Source organism: Mustela erminea, chromosome 20 (genome assembly GCF_009829155.1).
Source record: "Mustela erminea isolate mMusErm1 chromosome 20, mMusErm1.Pri, whole genome shotgun sequence".
In the NCBI taxonomy this organism is placed as follows: Eukaryota; Metazoa; Chordata; class Mammalia; order Carnivora; family Mustelidae; genus Mustela; species Mustela erminea.
In genome coordinates, this window is record NC_045633.1 from 2112579 (window position 1) to 2132341 (window position 19763).

Below are 19763 nucleotides of genomic sequence, written 5' to 3' on the forward strand. Positions count from 1 at the left end.
ACTTCCAAGCGGGAGGAGTGCTATGTAAACAAGCCCAGAGAAGGCCCGATTCATGCTGGGATGGAGAGGCTGGGCCTCTCAGGAAGGGCCAGCAGGGACTGAAGGAAGCAGCAAGGGAGTATGGGTAGAAGCCATAGCATGTTCAAAGGCCCTGGGGTTGAAGAGGAATGTTGGGTGTTGGTTGTGACAGGACACAGCACTTGGAGCTTGAGGTGAGGGCATGACGTCTGCTTCTGAGCCATTGGTCTTCAGGGGCTGGAGCCTGTGGGGTCTGCAGGTGATGGCCAGGAGTGTGGCCTTCACCTGGAAGGCCACAGGGAACCACAGGCAGGAGGATTTTCAGAGGAGGACATGGCAAGTTCCTCCTGGCTGTGTCGGGCCAAGGCCTGGGAGATGGGGTGCAGGGCAGAGGCAGGGTGAACAGAGAGGGGGCTGCGGCAGGTGACCGTGGGGGGCTCAGGCCGCGGGGGGTACCAGGGATGAGCTAACCCTCCCCCATGCCGGCTGGGGATGGGTGAAGGCACGAGGCACACCAGGGCTAGGCTGGCTGTTCTCTGAGGCTCCTGTCTGGGCTTTGATGCTGCACAGACGGGGGCATGGCGGGCCACTTGGGGCCATGGCAGGAATCGGGGGAATGTCCTCTGAGCGGATGAGTTAGAAAAGCGCCTGACCTCCAACCACAGGCGCCGCCGCCCCGGGGCACATGGCTTGAGGGGGGCAGGCTGCAGTTTAGCGCCACTCACCCCTCACTCTGGGGCCGTGGCCAGGGAACAGATCGCACCGCCACACGGGTGGACGGCCCCGCTGCGGGACTGAGGACCAACAGCCCAGCCAGGGACCATCAGTCATGAGGAAAACCCAATCTCCTCCGTGTGGGGATTTACTGCCCGGACAGACAGGAAATCCCGGCGCGGGACCTCTGCCCTGTCCCTGGCACTGCCCAGCCCACGACACCCCGGTAATAGCTTTTGGGACACATTTCATCCTGGGCTGACACCAGCGAAGCCTCCACCTATGGGGAAGCCCTGGCAGGGGAGTGGGCCTCTGCCAGGAGGGGGCTGGGCCGAGGGGGGCTGGGGGCTCCCTGGGATGCCAGGGGGAGTGGGAAGGGGCTTCTGTGTGGGAGCAGTTCCACCACAGGAGGCTGAGCTCGCAAGTCCCTGCACCAAGCCCGCCCCCCCACCCATTCTCGGGCCCTCCTGATCCCCCCCAAACCTGGAAATGGCCAGAGTGAGTGTGGGCGGCCTGGGCGTACAGGGTGGGCTGCAGAGAGAGGCGAGCGGTGGGGAGAATGAAAGAGCAGAGGCTGAGCCCTCCACCAGTGCTCCTAAGGCCGGTGCCCCTTGGGGCCCAAGGAGCCAGCGGACGCTGGGAGGTCGCCCTGAAGGTCAGCAGGGGCCAGGGGAAGGGGGTGCGGGTTTCTCTCGCGGGGAGCCCGGGTACGGGGCTGGGAGCCCCAGCTCAGCCCCAAGGACACGGTTTTGTTATGAAAGCCTCAGTGTGCACAGCTGGGGCCCTATGGCCAGGAGCACAGCCCCACCCCTGCCAGATGCACACACCTGGGCACACTCCAAGGCCGCCTGGGCTGTGCAGGTGACTGGGTGGGGGACACAGGCAGGGCCCGAGACAGAGGGGCCATGAGTGATGGGGACAGGAGCTGCCCGCTCTTGGAGAGAAACGGGGGGTTGTCCAGACCCCTACAGTCAGCCGGATCTAAGTGGGCTGAGTCACCAGACACTCCTTTGGAGGGGGTTTTAGGCGGGTTGGGAGCTGAGGATGTGGCGGCAAACAGGCAGAGGGCTGGGGCAACGGCCACCTGTCAGAGTGCAGTGACAGCCTCAGCAGGCTCCGGGGGACCATCGGGGGCCTTCTGCGGTCATGGCACCTGTGCAGGACTGTCTGGAGACCAACGAACGCACACACACACACACAGAAGCAGGTCCTTCCCGCTGCTGGACAGAGGAAGCGGGTCTCCCCAGGGACAGAGGCCAGAGGCCGCTCTTCCCTAGCCCCCTCGTCAGCTGTGGCCTGGGGCAGAACCCCAAACCGGGTGCCAGCCTGTGCCCACCCACCCCATCCCACCAGCGGGACGGGACAGTTACAGTTTCGGGTAATTCCTGCCCAGGGCCAACGTGTGGGGTGAGGACTGCCACCTCCCGCATGCCGAGGTCACCGCACCCGAGCCCTGCCTTTGTGCCCCGGGGGTCTGAGGGCCCAGGAACGATGCCTTCCCTCCTCTGACTTCCCAGGGAGGAACCAGCTCTGGGGCGTTCCGGGAGCCACAGGCTGGTGGGGGGGGCCAGGCAGGGAGGAGATGCCGGGGTTATGTGGGCTTGGTCACTGGTTTGGCTCACTTGTGTTTGCCTGGTCTAGTTGAGCCAACATTTACAAGTGAGATTTCCCATTAAAAATAGATAAAACACCTGCATTTCTGGCTTTTCTTAAAATCCTTGAAGGTCTGGTAACTCTGGGACATTGTCGCTGAATCCCACTGTGCCCCAGAAGGGACATGCTCTGTGCTGCTGACCAGGTCCTCCTGGGCCGGCTTTGCCCCTGGACTGCAGACCAGGGCTCTGGCTGGGGGCTGGGAGGCGGATCACGGCCCCGAAGCTGGGCTGCTCCGCCGGGCCTCCCAGCCCACGCAAGGAATACTGAATGGCCTTGCCTGCCCTCCCGCAGCTCCGGGGCTGGCCCAGAGATGCCACCACGGAGGGACGTTGGGGAGGCTCGCCAACACCGGGGGCCCGCGCGACTCTCCCCTTTGCCTGGGACAGAGGAGAGAGATGGGGTTTCTGAAGGGCCCGCTTGCTTACCCCGGTGAGCTGTACCCCAGAACTGGCGCCCCCGCCCCTGCCAAGTGAACCCTCTTCCCTCCCCAGGGCTGATGCACCCAGACGCCCATGCTCACCTCTGAAGGAAGCTGGGGAGTGGCCCAGGAATTGGGCATCTGGGGGCTCGGCTGCTAGGATCCATGTAAGCCTAAGGGAAACCCCAGGGCCAAAGACCCAAGGGATTTCACCTTGTCTCAGCGCTCCTGTGGTCACCCCGGGATGTGTACACTAATGGCTTCCGAAACGGCGTGACTTGGGCAAGTTACTCAACCTCTCTGGGCCTCAATTCTCTCATCTGTGAAGGGAGGACCCTAATAGTGCCTAGAAGGGTTGTGACACGGGCTCAGTGAGACGGTGGCGGACACGAACTAATGACTGCATCGCCCCCGATCATAACCCCTCTGCGGGTGGGGAAAAGGAAGCTCAGAGAGGGGACTGGGCCCCGTGACCTCCCACCAGCCTCCAGTGACCTCTGCCTCCATTCTGGGAGGCAGCACGGGCCTCCTCTGCCTGACCCCAAATCCAGCACATCGGCCCACAGTCTTAATAACATCTTTTATTGATTTTGCAGGAGAAAAAAAATAGAATTTATTTTACAGTTAATGCCTGTACAGCTTTCTTCCCCTCCTCAATGGCATGGCGCCACAGTCATTATCAAGAGCAGTGGGGCTTCTGGGAGCCAGTGGGGGTCTGACCTGTGCCCCAGCCTCGTGTGGGGACAGACAGCCGGGCTGCCTTTAAGTGGCGGCACCGGCTTCAGTCCCTAAGAGCTTGATCAGCCCCCTGTTCCCCCGGGCCTCAGCTCTTCTGGGAGCCCAGAGGCCACGTCTGGGAGGTGAGCACGGAAGCCAGGGGCCCTGGAAGCTACAGAGATGATGGATCTTCTGCGGGAGAAACGGTTCCTTATCTTCCCATCGGCCCCACGCTCCAAATGAAAAGCACATTTGCATAGCTGCTCCGCCGAAGCTGCAAAGCTCATAAAAGTATTTGCCGGGCTCTCGGTTGCATAGGAACCTACTTGGAGTACAGCACTGCGGTGGGGCCGGGCGGGCGCCAGGAAGACAGCGGATTAATATTTGCAACGAGAAATTACCCACCACTGGGAAACCAATTAGATCCCTGATCCGAGCTTGTTACATCGATGGAAATAGATACGTTCTGAGCTTCACTCGGCTGGGGGTGCGGGGCACATTTCCAACTGGAGGGGAAGCTGCTGCGGGGGAGGGGGCCTGGGCAACAGTCACCTCTCGGCGTGACTGCAAGGGCACCTGCTCCGACAACTGAGCAACGGAGGAACCGGCGCATCGAGCAGGAGGAGCCCGAGCTCAGACCAGAGGGAGGGGCCGCCCGCCCCCAGACTAGTTCCCATGGAAGGGGAGGTGGACCCTGGGGCTCGAGGGCGAGGTTGGGGGCCTGGTCCTCGGCCTGCAGCCCTGCTGGCCGTCTGGGGTGTGAAGCTGCCCACCGCCCATCCTGCACACGGCTCCCTCTCTTCCCTCCGCGACACACACATCCCTGGGCGGTCCGTCCTCGCCTGGGTTAAGGCAAGGGGCCGCAGCAGTCCTGGCTAGACTCCCACGGCACCAGGGAACAACCCCACCCTCTAAGCCGGCTCCACCAGCCCCCAGATGAGGCAGGGATGCGGCGGGGAGGGGAGCTATTTGCACCTGCACTTGGGGCCTTCCCTGGTGCCCCCCACCACGTTGGGGTTGGTGGCTGAGGCCCCCTCCCCACCGTCCCGCTCGGCCCTGGGTGGCCACGCTCTGCAGGGAGGGGAGGCCCCCCCAGGCCACCTCACCGTCCCAGCCTGAGGTGGCCCAGTGGGTTTGTGGGCACAGGCGTTGGTGCCTGGGGCCCTGCTCTGCTGGAGCCTGCAGGAGGCACCAAGCTGGGGCTCCTGGGAGCGCACCCCGGAGGAGCAGAGGGAGGCCATGTCACCCAAGTCGGCTCTCACTCCCCTCGTCCAGCCCCTGGAGTCCAGGCTGCCAAGGCTGAGGACAGGGGCGGAAGACACAGGTGCTGGGTCGGGGCGGGTGACAGAGGCCGCCGCTGGCTGGGACCAGCGCTCCCTCCTCCGCGGGTCAGCACCGCCACCGTCGCGCTATCTCCTTTTCGCTTATGCACGTTTTGGGGCGTAAGGCTGTCGAGAGAGAGGACAGAGAGGCGCCATCACCCAGCCGCGGTCCCTGAGGGCAGCCCCACACCTGGGCTTGCAGGAGGCTGGGGAGGTCCAAGCTGCCTGCACTGCCGGCCCAGGGCACCGCCCCTGAGCCCCGCCCCGGGCACGCTGACCCGTGGCCGCCCTCCCCGCCCCGCACCCCCGCAGCAGGCTCTGCCATGCTGTTCCCTCTGCCCGGCCAAGTCCCCATACGTCTTAGGGTGCAGCTCGAACAGCACCTCCTCTGGGAAGCCCTCACCCCGGGCATCCTCCACTGCTTCCCCGCGGCACAGGACAACCCCTTCCATACGGGACGTCTGCCCTTAGCAGCCTTTCCCGCCTGCACTCCGAAGCCTGGCTCCCAAGAAGCCACAGCGAGCTACAGGTGGCTTCAGGAAGGGCACCTGTTCTGCCCCCGCAGCCCCCCGGGGAGAGAAGAGGGGTCCGAGGGGCAGGCAGGGCTGGGTGTGGGTGTGGGACGCCGCCAGCTCCTTGTCTACACAGCCTGGAGTCCCGCAGGCGACACTGGGCGGGGCAGCGAAACTGACCTTGGTCAGCCAGGCTCTGCTTCCTTTTCGAGTCAGTGATGACCTGATTTTCATTCATCATCTGGACGTCCTGGTCCTCCACCTGATCGCTGCCGGGAGGGAGAAGGCGGAAGGCTCGACCCTTGCTGTCCGTCCTCGTTAGGGACAGTGAGGCGAGGCCACGGCCCGGCTTACCTGATGGCGGTGTGTCGCTCCTGGCGGCAGATGTCCGTGTCCTCGGTGAAGAGGATGGTGTGGTAGGGCACCGTGGGCTCGCACGTGGGCAGGATGCCCCCCACCAAATGGCCCACCATGGCCAGGACCCCATTGTACACAAGCAAGTCGTCCACCAGGAGCTGGCGGACACAGAGTAGGGGCTGTGTCGTGGGGCCAAGAGGTCCCCCCTTCCCTCCCGTGGCCTTGGGCAAAGCGAGTTACCACTGGGAGCCTCACCAGCAAGCCTGGCCTGTGCTGGGATCTCAGGCCCTCGGAACCGGGGATCGGCCCCCGGGGGCCTCCCGCACCCTGCCCTAGAGTCGCCTCCCAGAGGGAAGGACCGCCCTAGACCAAGAGGCTTGGAAAAGAAAAGATGAAAGAAAGGCCACTTTCTGGTTTTCAGGGGGTGATTCACATCACCAGGGGCAGGTCTGGGGTTCACGGTGGGGTGGTGAATTTCCCTGCCTCGGAGCACCAGGCATTTGTGTCTAAGGTGGCAACAGAGAGAAGCAAACCCAACTGCGACAAATGGTAATTGCCAGCAGCCTAATTACCAACGAGCACAATTATCTCGAAAAACCCAGCTGATAAGTACTCACGCCGAACTCTTTCACCCCTCGATGGGGCGTTTTCGCGTAATTCCACAGTTTGATCATTGACACGGTGGTGGGCAGATCGAAAATCACATAAACCCGGTTCACCTGTCGGAGACGGGAACTCAGGAGAACAGGCATGTTTGGAAACAGGCGCCGGGAGGGGGGCGCGGGGTGCAGGCAGGGGTGAGCCCGGTGGACGCTGGAGGCGGCACCCAGGCAGCTGGGGGGGCCACAGCGCGTGGGGTTCCCGCTGCCTTCCCTCTCCTGGAAGCCCATCTTGAGTCCGGTCACGTGTGGCTGCATTCGCAACAATCCGCCGACTGGCTCTGGGAGGCCTGTTTCCTTGGGCCTGGCGTGGCCCTGATTTAAATCCCCGCAGAGCATTGGTGCGCCCCTCCCTCTCCCGGGGGTCCAGCCAGAAACCCCGCGCGGGGCTTCCCTGGGCCGAGGGGGCAGGCCCACCCCCCGCAGAGTCAAGGAGCGCTGTTCCCCGGGCGGTCAGCACCGCCTTGACCCCGATCTGTCCTTTCTCGGGTTGTAAATGAGCAGCACAGCAGATAGGCCCCGAAGGTGCTGCTGGGTAATTTCCAGCCTGTGTCTTTGAACCTCTGCAGGGGGAGTGGGGAGGGGGTTGTCCGGATCAGTGGCAGAATCAGCTAGTAAGGTGAGGCTGGCGGCTTGTCCGTTCCCCCCCCGCCCCCCCGCCACCCCAACACACTCCCCCACAGTAGGGGGCTCCTGGCAAGACGGAAGAAAGCAAGGAGCTTTCAGTGTCGGCCGCGGGCTGCGGGCTCAGTTCCGCCCCAGGCCCCGGAGGACATTGGGGATCACAGGGGTGGGGTGCTGCAGCTGGACCGGCCTTCCGGCTGCACCGTGGAAATAGTAAAGGGGCTCAAGCAGGTACAAATGTCTGAGTCCAGCGGAGAGAGTGACAGCTGCAGACACTGCCTCTCACCGAGTCACGTGACAGATGACGGTAACCACCTGCTGGCCGAGCTCAAGATGGCCATAGACAGGTGGGGCCCGGTCTCAGGGGAGCTGCTGGACACTCGGGGCTCGGGGACGGAGACACTGGGCAACCTCCCATGCAGAGCTGCTGATGCTGCTCCTTTCAATGTTTGGAGAGGAAAGTGCCCTCCCTGTCTTCCTGGGCAGTCACACGGAGGGAAAGGGGACACTCTGCCAGTCACACTCATGCCCTAGGGCCTGCTGCACTCCTCTACCCAGCATCTGGCTGGGGCGGGGCTAGAACCTCGTCTCCACCCGGCCTGTCTCCTCTCTCTTGACCAACATCGCCAGGCCCAGGGGGACGGAGCACCCCCTTAGGCCCCCAAGGGACAAGTAGCAGCTGGAGGGTCTGAGATCTGGGAAACTGAGTCACCCCAAGAGCTGATAGGCCAGAGACAGGGCCAGGACAGGGTCCAGTGCCTGGTGACCTCAAGGAGGGGCAGGGACAGGGGATGCAGCCAGGGGACGGGGCTGCCCGTGATGACCGACGGACGCCTGCCGCACGGGGTCTCCGGGGTCCCCTGCAGGCCCTTCTCTCTGGGGCCGAGAGGGGGCTCGTCAAGACGTGTCAGCGAAGACCTGCGTCTTCCTGAGAGCCCGCAGGCATTCTGATGCGTTGGATAGCCTGCCCTGGAAGAAAGACATGTCCCCGAGACCAAGGACACAAAGGGCCCCCATGAACTCACCAGGCCGGGCAGGATGGGGGCCAGCCACATGTGCCGGCCATCGCTGGTGTCATTCACTTGGTCGATGAGCTTGTCGGGGGTCCGGACGTCCCCGCACACGCCCTCCAGGGAGTTCACGCTGTCGGGGAAGGCGGCAATATCTGCGGAGCCTCTAAGCTGTCATAACCCAAAGCAGTGTGACAGGCGCCGCACGTCACTCTCCTGGCCACCAGCCTCCTCGCGCTGACGGCGTGGCTCAAAGGACGCGGGGGCTGTTGGGCAGAACGGCCGTCTGCTGCTCGGGGCCGCCGGGAGAGTGACAGCCGCGTGAGCCATTCCGGGGAAAATGAGCGCCGAGGCTGGTGGGGGGCAGGTGGCCAGCGCCAGGGAGGGGTGGGGGGGGGCGGCCAGGCAGACAGTCGGCTGGAAAGAGAGCCGTCTCGAGGCAGGAACAAATTTGTGGCTGGCACTCTGGGGAGTGGAGGGCAAACTTCGAAGGTTTTTTCCTTTGGCGAAGGGGCTGAGGGATGGCTGGATACGGCTTTGGCATGGGGGGACCAGACAGGGACTGGACACACTGCGGGGAGCCTGACCGCACGGGGACAGCCTGACCCCAGTGATGGCTACTCGAGCGCTGGACATCATCACGGATCTGGACCAACCAGTTCCAGCTGTGGCTCTGCCTTCCAACCTGTGAGGTCTGAGGCAAGTCACAGAACAACTCGGGGCCTGCTTCCTCATCTGCGAAATGGGTATAAAAACCTCCGCGTCCCAGAACGGATGTGAACAGGCTCGGTGAAAATGAACAAGCCTTGTCCCTCTGACGACTCACTAATAACCATCAAAACCACCAGGAATCACTTACCCCAGGCCAGGAGGATGGTGTCACCAGGGGAAGGCAGAAAAGGATCCAGAGGGACCGCAGGGACCCCAGATGGGTACAAGACAAGCTCTGGGGTTAGACCTGCTCTGGTGGGACCCTGTGGTGGGTTGGGGATCACAGGGCAAGGGCCCAGAGGGCTCAGGCAGGTGACATCAAAAGAAGAAGCCTGACAGTTCAGTGGTCAGACAATGGTCTGTAGAGCTAAACTCCCCGCTCTAGGCTCACATGCTGCGTGACCTTGGGCAGGTTACTTAACATCTCTTCGTTCCTCACGTGTAAAAGGGGGACAAATGCACTCACCTTCACAAGCAAAGGAGGCACCATGGGACACGCCCTCACAGAGTGAGCCCTCAGTCAATATTAGCAATTTGTTTTGGGGGCCTGGTAGCAGGCAGTAAGGACATGTTGGGGCAGACGGGCGGGGGATACTCAGGTCTAGCCATGATCACTGTGTATGGCTGTCACTAATTTCTCAAGAGTAGCTGAAGACTGAAGGTTTTCCCATGAAACTCCCTGATTTTTAAAAAAATATTAGCAACTAAGCTAAAATATTGAAAAACTCAGTGAGCTAGCAGTTTGCAAAATCTGGTGGGGGGCGTTCCATGAACAAATGGGTCCGTAGTCAGGAAATTCAGGACACTCTGGGTTGAATACAGCGCCACTGGAGGCTCCCTGCAGGCCTTGCCAGAGCCTTTAGAACTTGCCAAAGTACTTGTAGTTCTCGGGGACGGGGTGCATCTGGTTATCCTCTCCCAAATCCCTGGGCCGCAGGACTCCTGCCATGGACACCTCAGCAGGGGCTGGGAGCTGCCCATGGCTGTGCCCACCCTCCCAGGGGTCAGCATCTGACCCGGAGCAGAGCCCACTGGTGTTTTTATCCCAGGGTCTGGCTCCTACAAGGACACTTCCTGTCCTTCTCTGCACCCTCCCGCGCACCCTTCTGCTGGGGTAGAGTCCCCGTCTGCCTCAAAAGGATACTGTTTTCCGACAGAGGGATCTTTTCTCCCCGCTCATCATACAGCTCCAGGCCCGTGAGACCAATATAATAGGGATCACCCCAGCTGGTCAGGAGTTGCAACTGGAAAATGACTAGGGGATGTTATTAAGGAAAAACAGGCTTAATTTTCCAAGAACAAAGCAAAACAGCGACAAAGATAACACAGGGCTGTACTTTCAGGGGCTTCTACAGATGAATAAAAGGAAAACATCATTTTTTTTTTTTTACACTCTCATGGAGACTGAAGCCCAACAGAATATACGTGGCATCCAACTGTCTTGAATTTTAACTATGTATGTGCGTGCTTTAAGAATTAAAAGCTGGGCACTATCACCGCCACGGGCACTGTGTCCAGAACAGGCTGCCGGAGAGCCAGGATGCTCGTGTTCACTCACCTGCCTGGCCCCTTCCCGGCTCTGTGGACTTGGACAAGTCCCTTAACCTCTCTGGGCCTCTGTGTTCTCAGCTGTGACGTGGGGGTGCTCGCAGCGCCCCCGCACTGGGCTGGGGGAGGACGGAGTTACAAATGCACGGTGACAGTGCCAGGCCCGGGAAAGGACCAGCAAACTGGGGCTATCCTAACTTCTACGTTCCTCTCCCCCTGGCTCGCCTCCAAGGACAGCCCCCAGTTCCGTCCCTGGGGAGAGCTCCAGCTTCTCTGGCCTCTCCCAGCTGGAGTCCTGGGTGCTGCCTCTGGAAACCTCAGTGCACACCTCAGCCAGCCGGCTGACCAGGGGGCGGGGTCTGGAACCATGTCCCCGCCCCCCGCCGCAGCGGTGCTCAGTGAGCCCGAGGCCCCGGGAAGCCGTCCATCCTCCCCCGGGTTTCCCGGCGCGGCGCCCCAGCACCGTGGCCACGGCCTGCCGGAACCCCAACACTACCACAAGGGCCGAGCCCTCTCCTGGGGTCCCGGGACGCGCGGACAGGTGGGAGAAGGATACAGCCGCAGGGCATCAGCGGCGCCTCGTAGTCCAGGGTCGCCCGCTCCAGGCTTTGCGAGTCAAGCCTAAAAAGACACAAAACAGCACCAGGAAGCGGAAGGTCTCAGTGGCCTCGATGGCTGGTCAGTTATTCCCCCGGCGGCACACTACATGAGGACGCGGCGGGTGGGGGGGGCTCCCTGGCAGCGGGGACTGACCTTGTCTGTTCTGGAGTCCGCTCTTGACCACCCAGCCCTCTGGCCCTTTCATGAACAGGGCAAGTGCACGCTGTGCCCACGGCTGAGCGGGACCCGTGCAGGGGTGACGGACGGGAGGGAGTGCGGGGCTGGGGCAGACTACCCCAGGGGGTGGTCAGGGAGCCAGCACCTGAGCTAAGAAGGAGGCAGCCACACAAAGCATCGCAGCTGAACCTTCCGAGCAGAGGAGCAGCCAGAGCAAAGGCCCTGTGGTAGGAAAGCACCAAAGGGGCTGGATCGTGGGGCAGGATGGGAGGCCGGCAGGAAGAGGAGGCAGGAAGGTGGGACGTACCCTGCAGTCTTTGCTTTGGGAGCCTGAGCAAGGGCCTTCAGTCGCAGGGACCTCAGTGCCCGCATCTGTAAAATGGGCAGAATAACCCCTTCCCCAGAGGGCAGGTGGGAAGACTCCCTGAAGGATGAGCGCAAAGCGTCTGTGAACGATCTAGCACTTGGGAGGAAGAGTTCTCAACCCCGGCGCGCTCCTCCCTGGGGGCCTCTCTCCCGGGTCCGTGGGCCGGTCAGTACGCTCCAGGCCTCGCCGGTTTTTCTTCAGTTTCAAGGGCGCTGTTATAATTACGTGGCTGTTCCCAGTGCGGCTCCAAGAAGCGGTCCCAGCCATGGTGGAGGGAAACTCATTTTGTTTTGTGAGCTTGGCCTCTGGCGTTTGGACGTGGGGGGCGGGGGAGGGGGTTAAATGAGCAAACTGAACGTGGCATTTACAAGTCGTTACAACCTTAATGCAGCTGAGACGGGCCAAGAAATACCAGCGCGCCCACGACACGTTAGGCTCTCATTTCCTCTTTGAATCTCTCTAAACCAGGAACTCGGGAACAAGAGAGAAGGCCCTTCCCCGAATTGGCCAGTGGGCATTTCTGGAACAGGACGCAGGCTGGAGCCTCTTTTCCCAGCAGGAGGTGCAACGAAGCATTAAAAGAGCTGAAGCCCTCCAGACCGTGGGGAACCCAAACATCCCCAGACAAGGTGGGCTCATCCCGCGGGCTTCCGCGGACGCCTGGCAGAGCATTAGAAAACCGCCAGGTTGAAAAGCGACGCGTTTGATCATCATTTCAAAACCTTTGGGTAGCGACTTCAGAGCTACGCGTGAAGCCAGCAGCCGGAGGACAGGGAAGGACACTCCTGACGCCGCGAGCCCTCACCTCCGGGCCGGCGGGGGCAGCTGGCGAACATGCAGGTAGTCCACAAAGAGAATTTCTTGAGCGAAATCAAAGTGGCAGTTGCCCGGCCCCTTCCGGATGAGGAAGCCCTCTGGAGGGGAGACACACAGGCCATCCAGGGAGATGTGGACGATTTTGGCCTGGCAAACAAAAGGAGGAACACGCTTGAAGAAAGGCAGCCAGCCAGCATGCGGGCCAGTGGCATGGGCCGATGGGGCTGGGGCGGATGTCCGAGCGTGACGGGGAGCCCTCAGGGAGCCCCCAGGCCTGGGACATCCCGTGGTCTGGCCTTCCTCTCAGACCAGGACCGCCTGGCTGGGCCACACTCGGTGCCAGGTACTGAGCTGTGTGCTGGACGGACGGACAGCAGGGGAACAGGCAGGTGTGGCCCCTGCCATAGTGGCCCGGCTCAGCCGCCTGAGGTGGTACAACCTTTCGGGCCTCCCTCCGCGGAGACCCTGGCTGGGCCAACTAGATCTGCCTCGGGGCCTGGTGAGTCACAGGCACTTACCAAGAGCCTGCCAAATGGGTTCGATCTGGGCCAAGGTCTTCCGCTGGCCTGGGGCGGATATCACCAACTAGAGGCCAGAATCTACCAGTAAATCTCAAAGCCCGAATGGCAGGGTCTGGAGTGGCTTCCCTGGGGCGGGGTGGTGGTGGTGGTGGTGGGTAAGCAGAGCGGGCAGGAGGCCAGCACTCTCCCTCTGACAACGCATTTTGGAATCGGGACTCCCCACATCTTCACGGTGCGCAACGTGGGCCCGACTGCTGACCACACTGGTAGATTTTCACCTTTGGGAGACACAGAAGGGCTCCTCTGTGTAGAGGAGAGCCCTGCCCTGGGTCCCACTGATAACGAATGTGCCCCCGAGCCCTTCATTCCTTCAGCGTTTTGGGGGCCCTCCTCATGGCTGCCGGTCACAGGGCACGTAAGCCTGAAAAGTGTAGGGTAAGTGGCTTCAGGCAAGGCTGGATATGGGGACCAAAAGGCTGTTCCTACATCTCTCCACCAGGCTTGGCTCAGGTGGGTTCAGACCCTGGCCCAAGGGCTGGACCGGATGAACAGAACTGTCACCCGCTGGTCGTATGATTGGACCAGGGACATGGAACCGGACCAGACCAATCAGCGGGACTCCTGCGGTTTCACGGGCTCGCCTCCAAAGAGGAGGTCCTTCTGCAGCTGGGTGTGGAGCTAGCTGGAAGCTGGGCGTCACAGTGGAGGCCCGGAAGGCCCCCTCCAGGACGACCCCCACCTCTAGGAAGGGCCCGACTTCCCCACGCCTGTTTATTCCCTCGGACAGGGTTTCTATTACTGCCTCCATCCTGCAGCCATGGAAACCAGGAGTCCAAAGACGCTAAGCAATTTGCCCAAGGACCCGCCGCAGGGATCTGAAGCCCATCTCCAACGTGCAAGGCCCGGCTCTAACCACACGCCAGGGACCAGTCCCCAGGGCATCCACGGGGCCTTGGGGGACACAGGTGCCCGAGGCGTTTTCCTGGGGAGACGCAGAGTTTCCATCCGCTGTACTCCGGGATCTTCCCCACCCCCCGCCAGACTCCGCCCATCTCCCTGCCTCCTCCTTCCCACTGTGGCCACTTGTCACCCGCTTGCCCACGCGGATGGCGGCCAGGCCTTGGAAGCAGGGCTTTGGGTCCAAGATTTCCAGGCAGCAAATCCAGGTCACGGAGCCTTATCTGGAAGGACCGATTTGCTCAACGGAAGATATGGGCCCAGAGGCACGAGCTGAGCCCGGAGAATGTTTTCTTAATGCCAATCTATCTGCCTTTCTAAACGCGCTGATCTGACAGCACGCTCCGGGAGACGCCAGTGCGGCCCAGGAGGATCTGTACAGTCCGAGGGGCTGTCGCCCCAGAAGGTGAGCGCCTGGGGCCACCAACTCCACGCTGGCAACCCCCCATGGTTCTACGGGGCCCACAGAGAAATGACGTGGCACAGGCATGGTGGAGAGCCACACCGGGGCTCCCGGGATGGAGGCCTGGCTCTGTTAACGTCCGTGTGGCAGAGGAGGTCGACCACCTTCCCCAGGCAGGTTATCATCCTCATCCTCCTCACTTTACACACGGGGAAACGGAGATGCAGGGGAAGCAGGCCACTGGCCAAAGGTCACACGGCTGGCTGGGGTTGGAGCGGGGATTCAGACCAGCGCCTTAGGACTTCAGGGCCCCAACGGCACAGCTCTATCTTAGGGGACATTGTCACCATCACTTCTGGGTTGTAGTGGGGAGGGGACGAGCATATCACAGTCCATAGTCACAAGGACAGAAGGGCCCATGCTAAGGGCACTTCTGGTGTTCTCTTCCCACAGTGTGGCAAGATGCCTGCTTTGTCACACCCAGAAGCGGGAGAACGAGGTACGGAACTGGAGCGCGGGCGCCCAGCCCAGCAGATGTGCACTGGGGCTCTCGCTGTGTGACCTTGGGATGGGTGAACGTACTGTTCTGAACCCCAGTTTTTAAGACTCTAAAAGAGAGTATACATCTGCTTCCCAGAAGCTGGAGTGAGGGTCCCCTGAAAAGAATGGGTGCAGAGCCTGCAGCTCAGGGCCTGGCCCCCAAAGTGCTCAATGAACACCAGAGCCCCAACCCACCACTACAGTTCGGGGGCTGGGCCTGCTGAGGACCCCCCAATCCCCAGTGCTTCCGTGTCCCAAGTCCGCCCTGGGCTCTTGAGCCCACCTTTGCTGTTGGCAGGAGGAACAAAGAGCAAGGCGCTCTCTCCCTGGCTGTAACCCCCCAGCTCCATTTGGAAAGTTCTGGAAGATTTATGCGCCTCTCCGGCAGCCACGCCAGCCATTCATCAAGGCGCCGTTTCCCTGACAGTGGACTGAGCGCGGCTGCTATTCCCCAGCTTACCCCGCGATAGGTGTCCTCGGGAGATTTATTGTAGTTCCAGAAGCGCAGGCCAGCGATGCTTTCGGCTCTGTCGAAGCGGATCGTGACCACGTGGTCCAGGCCAGGCGAGAACGGGATGAGCCACATATGCTCATCCTCCATGGTGATGTTGGCTCCGTCGATTAACCTGCAAATAGCGGGAAGGGAGCGGTGAGGTGGGGCTCAGCCACGACCTGTGGGAGAAACCAGAGCGAGGGGTCTACACCCGCTTACAGCCCCCTGCACCCTGCCTGGTATGAGCCTGGACACATTGGGCTTGTTAAACGGAGGTGGGACTCATTATAGTCACCCTGAGGCGCCATGTCTCATCTGTAAAATCAGACAAAATAAAGTCTTTTAACAGTCGGTGCTGTTTAAAGTGCGGCAAAGCGATCATCAGGTTTAAAATAAAGGGGGGACATGTGTCATCCTTCAGGACCTTCTAACCCGGCAATCTCGTTTCTGGAATTGTTTTCCTCTAAGGAATATTTGTGGGAAAGGCTCTCTGCACAAAGATATTCATTACAGTGCTGTTTATTTATATTAGCATAAAAGGAAAAAAAAAAACCCAACAACCAAAAAAACCCCCAAGTGGTTGAGTAAAACAAAGGGTTAAGTAAACCCGCACAGTTGTTCATATGATAACCGTGAGGACGAGCAGTGAAGTGGAACATGATTTCACTGCTGGAAGACGACGACGGTGGCCAGGAGGGATGGTGAAGAAGTGAAAAACACATTCGTGTCAGAGGGGACCGAGCTGGATGCTTTTCTCTACTTTCCAAACTTTCCGTAAAAGGCTCTACTGGCTCCATGGTACATTTTGGAAGAATTCGACTCCTTCCTTCTGGTGCCCTGTGAGAGAGATGCTAAGGCACTAGAGCGAACTTGGCAGCTCTTGGTGTGGGAAAAGCACGAGAAGGGGGAGGTGTGTCTGTGGGCAGCTGGGCTGGCCGTAACCATGCAGTCTCGACAGCGCAGGGAAGCACCCTCCCCGTCCTTAGGAGGGGAGTGTTCTCCCCTAGCACCCTTGTGTTCTTCGCCACTGTTCTGAACGAACTCATCCCCTGGCCCGCGTTGCACTCCTATCCTGGCCAGTTTCTGGTTCTCCTGTTCTGAACAACCTGCCTCATCCTTCTCAACGTGGCCCGTGTCTGTCCCAAAGCTGTCCCGCCACGGACTGCCCTGAACTGCTCAGCACACCGCAGCCCAGACCCCAGGAACAGAGGGGCCCAGCTCTCAGCCTCTTGGATAACCCTTCCCCCGACTCCCTCCTAATTTCCTGGTGACTTTGAGGCTGCCGTGCCAGGAGGAATTTCTAGATTTAAAAATAAACTTTATTTTTTCTTTTTACATCTTTAAGTTCAGGATTTGGAATAAATCTTACAATCTAAGTGTTCATCCATGGAGGTAATGTTTCTTTTTTTTTCTCTAAAAGGCTGTTATTAAATTGATGGATGGTGTGTCTTACAATTGCTGGCATCTTAAAACTGAGGAAATTCAGCAATTTAAAACGGAGGTGTTTGTGGAATTAGGTCCACTGGAGAACCTTCTACTTCCTTCTAAAAGCAATTACCCCTGTGTCCTAGACATGGGGCTGTCTCCATACAAAAATGCTACCCAATTCTGAAAGTAGAGAGAGTTGTCAAAGTGTTTATAGTTGATAGTGAAGGGAAGTGCCTACAGACACCACTAAGAATATCTACATGATACTTCCCAGGTCTGTCCACAGAAAAGCCTAGAAACTGTGACCAATCCAGTAACAATGAGCATCTCTAGGGGCTCGATTATGGTCTCTAAATACCATTTCACACTAAAAGGAACCAAGGCTTCTTGGGAAAAATGGCTGATTCCACATCTGGGATAAGAAATATACAAAGGGAGCCTGGAATGTCTTGTGACATCAGAAAGCAGGAGAGCTGTCACAGACTACTATTTTAAAAAAGGATCCAAGCGCTCTCGGTATCTAAAAGCAACTGTAAGTTAAAATTGCAATAAATTGAGACCCTTCACAGTCTGTTTAAATTCATGATTTATGGTAACCAAATGCAAACCTTTTAAAGTATGCTAGGGAAACAATTTTTTGATTTTTGCAAACTAAAAAATAAAGGGAAAGAACCAAGCATGTAGACTGCCTTTCCTATTTGCACTGTACTGCAGAGTAACCAAATAATTGAAGAAAAATTTTTCTTTATCGGTGAAAAAAAGAGTGACAGGCTCAGTGCCCCACCATCTTGTAACCAAGTGGATCTAGCCACTGAGCACTGACCACCAATGTCACGAAAAGCTTCACCACCAGACACTCTATATGTTCTGATGGGAAGTTGCAGTGACACCCACACCATGTCATATCTTGCCCCAGTGGTCAAACCTCAATCTGATCAGATGGCTAGATCTAATGAACAATTTACAAGACATACAGGGGCCTGAGGAACAGGTTAGATAATACCATGGAGATGCAACCAGGAAAATCCAGACTCTATAGGGCAAACAAGTATTTCTTTAAGAGATAATTCATAACAAAAAAATGAAGAAAGATGGAAGGGAACCTGGAGGTTATAAAAAGCGTAAGAGATCTACCAAAGAATCATAGCATAGGGACCTTATCTAGATCTGAACCCGACCAGTCACAATGTATGGACCTTATCTGGACCTCAAACCAACCAATCACAATGTACGGACCTTATCTGGGCCTCAAGCCAACCAATCACAATGTCTGGGCCTTTTCTGGACCTCAACCTAACCAATCACAATGTATGGACCTTATCTGGATCTCAAACCAACCAATCACAACACATGGACCTTATCTGGACCTCAAGCCAACCAATCACAACATAGGGCCTTTTCTGGATCTCAATATAAGAAACAAACTTAAAAAAGGAAGATGAGAAGGCGGCTTTCAGGGAAACAGGAACATGCTGGGTGTCTACTAATTTAGGGACTCACCATTAATTTTTTTGAGTGTAACAACAGTACTGACACGTTCTCTTTAAAGTCCTTATTGTTTCGAGCTACCCGCCAAACCGTGTAGAGGTGAAGGGCTATCAGGCTTGGGAGCTGCTGTGCTCACATCATCTGGGGGGAGGGGTTTGGGAAGTGGGGGGTGTGGATGAACAAGCGGGGCCGGCTGTGTGCGGATCACTTTTGTAGCGGGAGCTGACCCAGCGGGCTCCAGGCCTAAGTATATGGGTGATCTGCTTTTGGGGTGTTGAGTGGTTCATGAGCAGACATGGACAGCAGGCGTGAGGTTAAGGGGCCCCCGATGGGAAAGCAGGAAGGAGTGTACCATTGACGGCGGCGCTCTGGGCCAAGCTGGCAGTGCAGCTGTGGTGTGGCCATTCCCTCCCTGCCCTCCCGCCAGGGGACTTACTGTCCCCTCCTACTGATAAGGCAAGTGAGGCAGGGAAACCAGTGGAAGTCCGTGGTTGCGTGCACAGGTCTCCCACAGACATCCACTCAGATGACTCTGACCCTCAGAACGAGTCTGGGTGACTTCTGGCCAGTTTTTAATCTCTCGGTAGCTCAGTTTCATTTGTAAAGGGGATGGCCTCTTAGGGTTGTTTAAGGCATAAACGTAACGTGCTTAGTGTAGCCCCAGTGTCGGGGCTCCAGGAATAGCACTATAATTTTATTATCATTACTATCGTAGTTGGAGAGGTTAAGAAACTTACTAGCCGGCAAGGGGCAGAGCCAGGACTGGGACACTCATCCTTCTGACCCCTCCAGGCTCCTGCTGTTTACAACTCCAGGCAGAGCGCAGGCCCGGCAGCTGTCCTGAGCAGGGGGCCGGTGCCTGTCCCAGGTTTGTCTTATTGACTGGCCCCAGTCTGGGCTGATACAATCAGACAGAAGCGGAGGAAAGCACCCATGGACACTTCCAGAGCCATCCCCTCCAACCTCGAGCAATGGCAAGCTTTCAGCCCCCGAAGTGGGGCTGCTCATGGTCAGGTGCAGAGCTGGCGTTCCGGGCCCTACACTGAGCATGGTGGAGAACACACAAAGCACGGCTGTGTCTGGGAGCAGGGGAACCCTGCCTGCCTCTGGCCGTGGGGCCTTTGGGGGTGGGGGGTCACCTCCCTTTCCCAAGCCTTGGTTTTCCTTGACTCTAAAATGAGAAGTCACAGGGGACACCGGAGGGGGCAGAGTCACTAAAGTGTCTGACTCTTGAGCTCAGCTCAGGGGTTGGTCTCAGGGTTGTGAGTTCAAGCCCCGAGTTGGGCTTCACGCTGTGGGTGGAGCCTACTTAAAAACATATCAGTGAATAAAATGGGAAGACCACAGACCTCACGGGGTGGCTGGGGAGGGCAGAATGGGGAATCACTATTTGAGATTTGATTCTGGAGTCACAGAGCCTGAGCGACCCCGCCTCTCAGGGGCTGAAGCGTCCTGCTGCTCACGCTGGGAGTGGAGGGCTCTGAGGGCGTCTGCAGGTGGCTTCTCACAGACACTTACTTGTCCAGGGTCCGGGAGTCATCGGTGTACTCGGGGAGGTCATTTAGGTCTCTGGGAGAGGCAGAGATCTGGTGCAGGCTGATGGGCAGGGCCTGGCCATCCTTGCTCACCACTTCCAGGCCCGTGAGCCCCAGGTAGTGCGGGTCTCCCCAGGAGGCAGTGAAATTCAGCTGGAGGCCTGTAGGAAGA

General features: G+C 58.8%; 1 protein-coding gene across 3 annotated transcripts in view; it reads right to left on the minus strand.

Annotated features, from left to right (window-relative positions):
• Nucleotides 1-3362: 3362 nt before the first annotated feature.
• KIAA0556 (KIAA0556 ortholog) overlaps nucleotides 3363-19763 on the minus strand; it is a 172712-nt gene continuing 156311 nt past the window's right edge. The window contains exons 20-30 of one of the 3 annotated variants that reach the window (XM_032328072.1): nucleotides 19575-19752; nucleotides 15108-15273; nucleotides 12216-12373; nucleotides 10823-10887; nucleotides 9863-9973; nucleotides 8023-8162; nucleotides 6332-6433; nucleotides 5712-5872; nucleotides 5538-5626; nucleotides 4534-4971; nucleotides 3363-4503 (exon numbers count right to left, since the gene is read on the minus strand). In XM_032328072.1, the coding sequence (XP_032183963.1) occupies nucleotides 4913-4971; nucleotides 5538-5626; nucleotides 5712-5872; nucleotides 6332-6433; nucleotides 8023-8162; nucleotides 9863-9973; nucleotides 10823-10887; nucleotides 12216-12373; nucleotides 15108-15273; nucleotides 19575-19752 (1229 nt within the window). In that variant the 3' untranslated portion in view covers nucleotides 3363-4503; nucleotides 4534-4912. The other 2 variants (XM_032328073.1, XM_032328074.1) reach the window with 2 other exon arrangements.